Here is a 12,298-nt window from a genome sequence, read left to right on the forward strand (position 1 = left end):
ATGGAAAAAAAATACTGCCTCCACACTAATATAAATGTCCCATTTGCTTAGGCACGGATATTAAGAATGGTGTGGGGTCCATTAAAGAGGTGGTAGTTAGGTAAGTAGTGAAGGGTAATTAGTGAAGGGTAAGTAGTGAAGGATAGTTGGATAAGTAAGGTATATGGGGTATATTCGTAATTACTTGTGTGAACTAAGGATATTTAGGTAAAAAAAATTGACAAAAATAGAAATGTGACAATTGATATGATTTTGCCAAATAAGGAAATGTGACAATTATATTGGTGTGGAAGGAGTATATGTTTTAGGGTGCGTTAAAAAAAAATATGTTTTAAGCTACGTTAAAAAAAATATATGTTTTAGACTGCGTTTAGGGTATAAAAACGCTGCCTATTATAGCGTTTTTTGTAGAAGCTTATTTTTACAAATATTTTTATGTGGTACTCATTATCCTATATATTTTCAAAATTAAGCTTAAAAAAAAGTTGGTAAAAAACTGTGTTTTGGGTTATTTTCAGAGATATCTCACGTTTTCGACCGGTATTAGGTGTTACAATAACTGCATCACTTTCGTTGATGCATCTCCATATCATTACCACAAATCCGCAATCATAGCCGTTATCACATTTTTAAACTATCCAATAATGTAGTGTTTGGGAACAAGTATTTCATTTCGAAATATGGATTTTTATTATGAAATCATAAATGAAGAATTTGAGAATGACAAGATTTGGATAGTCATTCTCAAATTCTCAACTTTAACTATTTTAAAAATAATGGTGAAATTTGATCTAAATTTAAATTTGAAAATTTTTGATTTGTCAAACAAAAAATTTGAACCAATTCCAAATTTTTAAATGAAATCATCGTTTCTGAACATGGTATAACAAAATAATATGCGACGAGTATAGGAAATTACACACCAAAGAAATGAAATAATAAATAAAAACAGATATCTTTTTACAAGAGAAGCACTTACCCCCGTAAACAGATCTCATATCCATCACATTACGGACATTGGACCAGCTGATACCCATGCCATTGAGGTATGATTGGCTAACCACACGTTTCCAATGCTTATAATCAGCAGAGAAATCTCAGGTGCTGGGCCTGCTGGCTTCCCATAACGAAGAATAAGAAAAAAAAAATTAAAAAAATAAGTAAATAATAAAAATAAGTAAAATAAAATAAAGTGATAAAATAATTTTATAGATGAAATCAAATGAGAGTGAAATCATTACCCAAAAGAATACATAATCAGTTTTATCATCATCATTGTTATATTCAGTGTATTTCGTTTATAAAACCATGATCAAAGTTTGAGAACAAAATTAATTGATAGATTAAAATAAAAAGTAATTCAAATTGAGAATGACAGAGGGATCTGTAGACGTATTGCATGGAGGTTTTGTTTGTTGTCTCTTAGATGTTAAATTATGACATGTTTAATTAAGTGTCTCCATATATTGTGTGGATCAGTCTCCTAATTAAAGGCAAGTAATTAAGAACAAAATTAAATAAAATAATTGTATGTGTAGGCTAGGGTTCATAGTGGATTTCCTATCACATGCAACAATTAATAGTGGGGTTCATAGGAGCAGCTTACTCTTTTGAGATGCCGCCTCATCCCTGCTTTTTCTTTGACACTTTATAAAATTTATTTTGAAAAAAAAAAATTATTATCTTTTAACTTTTTTGATCGGAAAAAATAAGACAGGGACGGAGCTAAAAATATAGAAAATTTATTTATTTTTTTGGAAGAAGAAGAGATTTTTCTGTAGATCAAAACACAAAACATGTAAATGATACAAATCCAAGCGAACATCACTAATCTTTTAATGGTTGGATCAGATTACTAGAGAGGCACACTTTCTATGAAGGTAGCCAAACCGCATTCTTCATGTGAACCTATTTAATTTAAATATTTAGAAAATTACGGTTTTTGTCAACCATTAACATAGGATAAGAAATAAAAATTGACAAAAGACTCGTATGTTAAATTTAATTACAAATTAATAATAATAAGTAAAGATAAAGTAGTACCTATTATCAAATAAATGATCAAATAGAAACCAAAATTTAACATTGATTTTGAAACTTTAACATTAAACAATATGAGTATATGACAAAACACAAATTTTTAAATAAGGCAATCTCATACAAGACGAATTATATGACAGAAAGACATAGAGCCTCTTAATATAAGAGGCCCTTATTGTGTTTTCTGAGGACCTTAAGGCCGGTCATTGAACACTTTTGCCTAGAACTGCCCCCTAAATTAAAATAAGATAATAATTTTTTTTATTCCCAAAATATTGAAGTTTGTTTAAAACTTTAAATGGGAGTATTATTCATGATTTTTCTTTGTTTTCCAAAAATTATTAATTCTTTTACTTATTGTACACAAGCTACCCTACATGTTCCTCTCAATCACCATAATACGTTTTTTTGGTGAAAATCAATTAAAAGTGGAATTGAGTTGAAAAATTAAAAAAAATAGATGATAGAAATAAGTGGATGATAAAAATAATCGGGTAAAATGAAGAGAAAAATTAAGTTTATAAATGAAATTAAAAGAAGAAAAATAAGACCATTGTAAAAGATCAGAGATTCTGTCTAAAAATGAAAAGTAATGCTGTTAAAGGGGTGTTACTTATTATCAAATATTAGAATATTATGATTTCTATTAACTTTTAAAAATTAACATAGGACAAAAAATAAAAATTAACAAAAGACTCAAATGTTAAATATAACTAAAAATTAAAAATAATAAGTAAAGATAAAAGTAGTATTTATTATCAAATAAATGATCAAATAAAAACCAAAATTTAACATTGATTTTAAAACCCTAACCTACAGTATAATATAACACAAATGCGAGAGTTTTATACAAAATTGAATTGTATGACAGAAAGGCCCTTCTTTTGTTTTCTGAGGGCCGATAGTCGAAAACTTTTGCCTATAGCCTATAATAACCGCCTCTGAATTGAAATAAAATAATAAAGTTTTGTTATCTCAATAAATATTTTGAAAAATCGAAAATTAAATTATAACCAAAATTATTGTAGAAAAAGTAGTAATGAAATAAAAGGAAAGAAAATTGTACCATTGAACCAATAAGCAGATTTATTATTTCCTTCTTACCAATGTCCGTCACAACAATCATCAGATTTTTTTTTTTTTTGAAAGGAAAGGATTGAGATATTAGTCAAGACAAAAAAAAAAAAAAAAAAAAAAAAACTAATATAATAATCAAAAAAAAAAAAAAAAACCAAAGTCATTAAAGTCATAAACCAATATATAATTGCCATATAAAGTGATTTATCAAATTAATAAATAACTGTTATTTTCCTAGAAAATCTCATAAATAAAGTAAGAACCTAAAATAGGCTATGACGACTAATTCTACAAGATTTAAATAGCTCAGGTTTTTTAATAATACTCCCCCAATTCCATTAAAAAAGGTTTTTATTTGTCATCTTAGACTATTTCAATTGTTATTCCCATAAAATATTTTTTTATTTATATGATAAATTTTGGATAAAAATAACTTTTTTCATTCTCATTTTACTATTCTAATAATATTTATGATCCTCACATTTTTGGGTGAAAATTAGTGAAAAGGAAAATTGAGTTAAAAAATAATTTAACACTTAATTTCTTTTTAGGAATATGAATGAATAATTGTTTTAATAAAAATTATCACACCTGCAATAATTATGTTTTATATGATCTAGATCATCAATACAAATAATAATCAACTTATACATAAAACTTGAAGTCATAAAATTGTTCAATGATGTGAAAGAATGGCAATAGAAAGTTCAAATCGTTTGATCTTTTACATTGAAAATACATTTATTGGCTACAATTAGAGGTGTTCATTCGGTGATCGTATCGGTTTCAGACGGGTGTCATTCGGTTCGGTTATTTTTCGGATCCATGTTATGACAGGTCGCACTCGGGTCGAGTCACTTAGTCACGGTTCCGTTGAAGATCAGTTATTCAAGCTATCGGGTTTGCAACGGTTCGATGTCTATTGAAGTTCGAGTCGAGTTCCATCGGTCTCGGGTTGTCATCGGTTAAAAATTGGTTCGGTTTTATCGGATACAGATCGGGTATTTTTTCAAGTAGAATTTGGCTTGAGTTGCTAATTACTATCGATCAAGTCAATGTCACATAAAAAAAACAAAAGAAAAAGAAAAGGGTTAACAGTTTTGAATGATTTTGGACGGAAAAAATTAGAAAAAGTTACGGTTATAAGACGCTCAATAACACGAGGGTACTATTGATAATCGAAAAAACTTTGGGGTATCATTGATAAAGTGCAAAAACTTAGGAGTACCATTGATAATTTTCCTAAAATTTAATTTATGAAAATATCTATCACTTTATTAGATTAACTAATAAGATGATTGAATATGAGTTGATCATACTTCTATGTTAAAAATTGGTTTAGCTTTACAGCAATTCGATTAAAAACTGGTTCGGGTTAAGTCGATTTTAGCCGGATCGAGTTCAATTTCGAGCATGATTCGGGTCGGATGTAACTCGATTTGATCACTATTAGGTTCGGTTAATTTCGGTTAACGGATAAATGTTGTCCATAAAAATCGGTTGCAGTTCGTGTTCAGTTTTTCCATTTTCGATTGTCAATCGATTCGGATGCAACTTCGGTTCGGGTAATATCGATTCGGTAAGCCTAAAAAAGAAACACATTTTCGGATCGGATAACTTTAGGATTTTTGGGTCGGATCACATTTGAACAACTCTAGCTACAATCTACATTAAATTACTATACAAAATCATATTATTATTATAAATGTTAATTTATGCGTTAAATGTCCTCAAATACACTTATTAATTATTTTACGTTAACAACTCATATTAAGAACTTATAATATGCAAAAGGTTGATAATAATATGAATGAACTAGTATACCTAACTTAGATTTTGACTTTTTGACCACCTTAACATAAGTTCTAGATCTGCCATTGTCCATTGATGTAAGACAAATTGTCTCCTAACCAAGCAACTACGCGGGCATATATACTTCAACAAGCATCTTAACGCCGTAATCACAAGGGCTGCTCGGTAGGCTTAAAAATGAGTCGTAACAATGTGGTTTGTTGCTTGTTCCTCATATGCGCCTTCCTAAGGTGTATGATGCTTTGATTATTCGCAGCTTTGAGCAAATGGACTATACAACCGGAGAAAGATTGGATGCGGATAATAAGGGTCCTTGATAAAAGACATGTTCTCGAAAGGCATACTTTCACATATTTGGCCGGCATGATAGTGTCGCTCGGAGGGGAAGTATTTGTAAAAACGGGGTATCTCCTAGAGGTATGTTCTTGCCGAGAGGTCAAGCCAATATTGCACTCCAGTAGAATTCAAGAATTTGTTCAATTGGAGCTTGATACACTAGCGATTCACAAAACACAATAGTAAAACAAATACTTGTATACTATCATTTTGGAGGATTGCTTCAAAAAACAAAAAAGCTTACGAAACTTTATCTCCCGGGACGTAGAACCAAAATTATGAACATTTCTCATAGTTTCGTGGCTACATGCTTAAAACCGGTATTTCCTCATCAAGAAACTATATAACATAATACGAAGTTTCAGTTTCCACCCTACACAAAGTCAATATAATTCCAGACGGGATTGATCTTTTTTCCTTAAGGTGGAGAGGGGGACAAAAAAATATAACTCACAATAATAAGATGCAATAAGCTATTAAAGAACTGAAAGAATACCTAACTGAAACACAATCGGAGCCGCTACGCTTCATAATAACCAGACCAACAAACATATGCGAGTTTACATGATAGCATATTTTAGGGTCTCTACCTCATCGGGTCGCCACATTGTCTTCTGGGCACACAACAATCCTTCCTTGTCCTTGGAATAAGTCATCCGAATTTCCCAGTGCATTGATTTGAACATCCTTTCTAACTCGTTAATAATTTCAACCTTGTCACGCACAATGATCTTTCCTTTGGGTCTTAAGATCCTATCAACCTCGGCGACCAAGGCTGGCATGTTGCACCTGAGGCATTTAGATCATTAACGGGTCATTTTTCCGAGCATAACAAAACAGGTCAAGATGTTAAGTAAAACTCGTAAACGTACTTTTGTTTGATTTTGGAGAAGAGGTGATCGGCATGAAGGAGATCGTATGATCTAGGGTACGTGTTAAATGACTCACACCAATCGTGATATATTCCGAAGAGACCACGCTCATAGATAATAGGGAGTGTATCGGGTGAATCTACTGTCACCACGTTCATGACCCAGATTTTCAGATCTCTAAGAGCTGCAGCGAATCTGTGTACGACAAAAGTATGTTAAAAATAAGCCAGAAGATCAGTATTAATTATTAAACTTGATATAGTGCACTTATCGACTATCTAATGCAAGAATATTATCAATGACCCGGATCCGGCTGGACTCGCTCTAAACCCGTCTCATGACCATCTCTATAGGAAACCCACCAAAGAAATGAATTAATAAATAAAAACCGATATCTTATTGCAAGAGAAGCACTTACCCTCCATAAACAGCTCTCATATCCATCACATTTCGGACATCGGACCAGCTGATACCCATGCCATTGAGGTATGATAGGCTAACCACGCGTTTCCAATGCTCGTAATCTGCAGAGAAATCTTCAGGTGCCGGCTTCCCATAAACACCGACCTGGGTACTAGTTAGCCAGTATGGCGTCTTTTCCAATCTTGCGGACCATAGCTCTGGCCAATGAGACCCGCGCTCTGTTTCACCTTCTGGTACTTTGTGCATGCATGCTTGCAAGGGGATATTCCTTTAAATACAAGTAAATAAAGAACGGATCAATACACAAAAAAGACAATTTTCCAGATTTTTTTAAATTTCAGGATAGCCGGGAAAATCTCTACAAGGGTAGTGGCGAAACTTGAACAAAAATTTTAGGGGGGGGTGAAGATAAAAATAATTGAATTCAACTAAAATATAGTTAATCAATACAACCAAAAATCATAACGTAAACTTTAAATGAAAGTAAAGCTCGACGCTCTTTTAGCACTTTTAAAACCAACTATAATTTCATTGATAGTATATGTCTTTACTATTTGTGTCTCAATGTATATCACTAAACTATCAGCAAGAGTATCATTGCTCATTTTGTTACGGAGTCTGGTCTTCACTATCTTTAAATTATATTCCAGTTATTCTCTTCCTATAATTGGGTTGCTTTTATTTGTTGGACTGAAATCATAGAAAATTGTAAAGTGACAGTTGTATACTAAAATTTTTTGTCGAAAATCTCGGGGAGAGGAAATTAATCCGTATTCCTTTGTGTAGGTGGTGAGAATCGAGCCTCTGTCACAAAACTGAAAGGAAAAGCCCTCAACCACTAGGCTAAGTGGCTAACCCATGATTAGCAAATTTGCATGTTTTAAAAAATGATAAAATTGGTGTTTCTTTATTTTAAAAAGAAACAAATTTCCCATCGACTCAAATGAATCCGAGTTCATCACTACACTACCCCAAAAAGGTTAATTATCTTCAAGCATTGTAATATGAACCTTAAGATGGAAGTAAATATAGAAGAAAGTACCAGGCAGCATTACGATCATCAGACTGCTCACATAATGGGGGTTCATTTTGTGACCTCTGTTCATAACACTCGTTAGACAATGGTTTCTGGTATATTGCTACACCAATCTTATTCACCTCATCTCTTTCCTTCTTGACAAGTTTCCAGCACATTTGCTCGGTCAGTTTAGACATAGCTGTTAATAAGGAACAACGACAATCACCACTAAGGAACAAAATATTATCAACCATTCACCAAGTACAGGAGAACCAAATGATTACATACCATTCCAGATTCCAACATCTTCCTCAAGCGTCTGATAAACCGGAGTGGCAGACCATACAAAGTAACCACCGGGACGCAACACACGGTTTAATTCCAACAGGAGCTTTCCACCTGCATCACAATACTTGAATAAGTACTCATGAGTGATGGGTAGGAGTGTTCAATGGGCGGGCCCCCATTTTAAACCCTTATCTGGCCCTTTTTTTAGGAGGGTTTTGTAAGGGTTGGGCCAAAAACAGGCTCTACTATAATTAAAATGAAGCGGGCTATAAAAGGGCTCAAACTGGGTCGAAAAAGAGCCTTTGTAAATAACATAATTAATGGATAATTTAAATTTTATAAATGACAATGTCAATAGAGAATATTTATATCTTTTTTCAAATTAATTATTATAAATAATAATTTAATTGTTATAAATAGATAAATTGGGATTAAAATAATGCTTAGTAATAAAATCGGCCGGGCTTTAAAAGCCTGACCCATATAACGCCCGTATTAATTTTAAAGGACCCTTATCCAACCCGGGACATATTTACTTAAGCCCGACTAGGCCCTTATCCGGCCCATTGAACACCCCTAGCGATGGGAGATTGCTTAAGCACAAAGAGCATATCCATGCTTCGAAAAGTGCATGCAGCGCCTATAGGAAATTACTTGCAAAACAAAAATGTCCAAATTACCTTCTATATGCCATGGAACCCTACACCTAGCACAATGAACAACGTCAAAAACAATCCCCGGAAAAGGTAGCCTTTGTGTTCCCATCACAGCAGATATAGCTGGAATTCCTCGTTCAAGAGCAAACTGCACTTGAGCTTCATGTTCATCTTTCGGAGCGAGTGACATGGTCAACACATCTTTATCAAAGAGAAAGCCTCCAAAGCTGGCAACTCCACATCCAACATCCAGGACAACACGAGATTGTTTTCCCCATGCAATATCAGGTAAGACCTAGGGAGATTACCAAGGATGTGTAATAAGCAACATATCAAACATAAAACTAACAAAATTAAATTCCTTTTTTTTTCCATCTTGTCCAATTATGTTGTTAATAAGTTATATAGTTTCCACAAACATTTAACATAATATGAACTTAGGACATCACGAATAACAAATATAACAGGAAGTCATATCGTCTTATTACAATGTGTATACCTATTGTAGCCTATGTTACTTGGACTTGGGTACTAATGTCAAATACTGGTACGTGTTCAAGTGTTAGATACGTCTAAGGATTCAATTTTACGCCTAAAATGAAGTGTCTACGTGTCATACCAATGTCCGAGCATCAAGAATCGGACATGAATATGTGAAGCAAAATGAAGAGTCCGAGTAAAATAGATTGTAGCAAAGCCGGTTCAACCAGAAAGAGCATGCAGTGTTGAAGTGCACATGAGATAACGTATTAAGTTGAAGGTAAAATGTAGGCTCACTTGTTCTATGAAGTCAATATAGTGGAGAGCGCCATTCTTAAACTGGGTTCCACCACCAGGGAATGTGAGGTATTCGCCGCTAACTTTCACCCAATTCTGATGCCCCTTAATTTGTACTAACTTCGTGTGTGGAACATTAGCGTACCAGATCTGGAGAAACATATCAGAGCCACTTTTAGAGAAAAGAAAACAGTGTAGAATTTTCGATAAATAATGTGCACATACTAGGATACTTTATCTACCTTTTCCCTGCTTTTCGGCCACTCAACGGGTCGCTTGTATCCTTCAGGAAGGGGAACGAGACAAGTCGGAGGCTCGGCAGGACAATGTCTCTCTCGATGCTCATAATGCTTAGTACTCCTTAGATGATGGATAGCATCCCAGTTATCAAGGCAAGGAATATAATCTGGTCCAGCAGTAGTATTACAGATTTTCCAAGCATACTCTTCCTGTTGGGTTGAAGACTTTTGAGCTTCCTTTTCATTCTTTGACTCAGCAGCCTGAGTCGAGAAAGAACCATTCTGGGTGGCTGACTCATTTAGAAGCTCGGATTGAGCACCCGAAGGAAAAACCTCTTGGGAACCCAATTCCTTTACATCTCCTTCCTGCTTCTTGTTACCATCATCGGATTCTATATCACCCTCTTTCTTTTCATTTTGGGCTTCACTAGAACTCTGCTCGGACTTCTTCTCATTCTCGCTAGAATATTCTTCTGATTCTTTCTTTTCACCCGAATCATTCCCATCACCTTCCGTCTTTGTTTCCTCAGATCCATCTTCTTTCTTAGACTCTAAGTTTTCTTCTTTCACTTCTTCATTTGTCTCACCCTTATTATCCTCTTTCTTTACCTCCTCCTTCTTTTCCTCGGACGGAGTCTCATTCATGTTTTCACTCTTGACATTAGTGTCTCCTTTAGTTGCATCCTCAGGTAAATCACCCGGATTATCCTCAAATTGTTGGGCGGGGCTCTCATTGTTATCTTTGACTTCATCTTGCTTCACCTCCTCTTGTTTAACTTCCTCCGGTTTAACCTCCTCTTGTTTAACTTCCTCCGGTTTAATATCCGTTTTTTGTTTCTCCTCGGGCAAATCTAAGTTTTCTGAGGCTGTATCAGACGGCGATGACATCATCCATACCCCAACTAAGCAAAGAGCTACAAAAACCACCACAGTCACTGTCGAACAATAGTTCGACGATTTCCTCCCATCAACCCTAGTATATCTCCCTAAAGCCATCCTTTTAATCTTTGATCAAATTTTAGCTAATCCTGTTCAATCACACCAAATCAACAACTTCAAATTCAAAATCCCTACTTGCCCTAAAAAAAGGACACTATCATCCACTCATACATTACTATCAAAATATCATCATTATCGTACCCGGTGTATCTATATCCCGCTCATAAGATCAGGGTCTGGGGAGGGAAATAAGGCGACAAGCCATACAATAAAGGACGCTACGGCCAAAGAGTCCCTCGGCTCATACATTACTATCAAAATATTAATGAAAAATTGAAAATCAAATACAGATCACATTGAACAACCAGCCTGATTTCATAAAAACACATAACCAGTTCATATCACCTTAATTAGACACAAGAAATTGACATCTTAAACATATCATTATCATTACATTACATCAATCCCACATCTTAGAAATACATAATAAGTCAAACAACCCAATTAATGCCAAATCAACTAAATTGTAAATACTAAATCGATAATTAAAACCTTAATCTCACTCAATAATTCAAGCAACAAAGATCCACTAAATATTACTCCTCCAATTATGAGATTAATCAAATGGGTAATCAGCAAAAAGAAAAAAAAAATCTAAAGTTCAGTACAAAGAAACTGATTTTACAGAATTTACAGTAGCTTAATAAACAGAGAAAGTCAAAAAAAATTCAACAAAAGACCAAACAACAATAACCCATTACCCATAACACAGATCTTACAGTAAGTTCAAAATCAAATTCAACCAATAGTGAAAAAACAGCTGAATTTTGCTAAAAGAATGGAGAATTTAGAGAAAAAGTGGTACCTTTACTTGGATCTGCAAAGAATAAAGCAATTAAAGATTATAAATCATGCTATTATGATTTTCTCCCTAGCTTGAGAGAGTGGAAAATGGAAGATACTAGTGACTGTGTGGATGCTGTATTACAGAGGAGAGATGGTATAATAAAGATTAGGATTGTTAACATATCATAAGTACAATATAATAAAAAAATTTTAAAAAAATTATTTCATTTTTTAATGTATGTTTTTAGTTGTTAACATATCTAAATATGCAAGTTAAAAATTTATGAAAATTTTAATTAATAAATTTGAAATCGAGATGAATAAAACAACATTTCATATAACTATGTTTAAATTATAATTCACAATAACTCGATTTGATTGATGAATAGTTTCCAAGTCAATATGAAGTGTAACTAAAAACAAAAAAAATAAATGTCTTACCTATATTCTTAATTAAGATAATAAATAATTTTGAATTATCTTACCTTCCCTAACTAACTGCTATATCTATTTAAATTAAAAAAATTCAATCGATTTATAATTTAGTTTTTGATAATAAGTATTTCATTTCAAATTATAGATTTCAATTATAAAATCATAAATGAAGAATATGAGAATGATAAAATTTGGGTAGTCATTCTCAAATTCTCAACTTTAAGTATTTTTAAAACAATGGTACGTTTAGAAATGAAAATTTTAAAATATTAAGACAAAAAATCAAAAAAAGGAACAAAATAATTCAACTTTCAACTTATATCCAAAAGTAAACGTGCAATTCTCAAATCAGTGGTTTTTGTCACAGTTAGTAACTACGAACAGGTCAAAAAAAATAAACTAGTTGTTGTCACTTAGTAACTGGGAACAACTTTGATTTTTTTTTTTACCTAACTGCAACAGCTAGGGTTTTGAGAAATAGAAAAATGAGAAGGAAAAGAAGTTGTTGCGTATTTGTGCAGCTATCTGTTCGTCAAAAAA

The 12,298-nt window shown here is 33.1% G+C and overlaps 1 protein-coding gene across 1 annotated transcript; it reads right to left on the reverse strand.

Moving 5' to 3' along the window:
* Positions 1-5,530: 5,530 nt before the first annotated feature.
* Positions 5,531-11,555, reverse strand: LOC130828406 (probable methyltransferase PMT26). Its single transcript, XM_057694383.1, has 9 exons — positions 11,343-11,555; positions 9,542-10,566; positions 9,300-9,449; positions 8,547-8,817; positions 7,867-7,977; positions 7,603-7,777; positions 6,556-6,828; positions 6,138-6,332; positions 5,531-6,054 (listed from the first exon to the last, which is right to left on the reverse strand). Exons 2-9 carry the CDS (start codon positions 10,532-10,534, stop codon positions 5,826-5,828), a joined length of 2,397 nt encoding a protein of 798 aa, XP_057550366.1. The 5' UTR covers positions 10,535-10,566; positions 11,343-11,555; the 3' UTR covers positions 5,531-5,825.
* Positions 11,556-12,298: the final 743 nt, after the last annotated feature.

The sequence above is a fragment of the Amaranthus tricolor genome, chromosome 12 (assembly GCF_026212465.1).
Source record: "Amaranthus tricolor cultivar Red isolate AtriRed21 chromosome 12, ASM2621246v1, whole genome shotgun sequence".
NCBI classification, from domain to species: Eukaryota; Viridiplantae; Streptophyta; class Magnoliopsida; order Caryophyllales; family Amaranthaceae; genus Amaranthus; species Amaranthus tricolor.

What these genes read in the sequence shown, in the direction of transcription:
- LOC130828406 (XM_057694383.1), bottom strand. Translation starts at nt 10,534, where the DNA reads ATGGCTTTAGGGAGATATACTAGGGTTGATGGGAGGAAATCGTCGAAC. An exon ending in AGATGTTGGAATCTGGAATG is followed by an intron (nt 7,778 to 7,866) that starts GTATGTAATCAT and finishes CCTTATTAACAG; the next exon opens with CTATGTCTAAACTGACCGAG. An exon ending in ATGAGAGCTGTTTATGGAGG is followed by an intron (nt 6,333 to 6,555) that starts GTAAGTGCTTCT and finishes TGTCGTACACAG; the next exon opens with ATTCGCTGCAGCTCTTAGAG.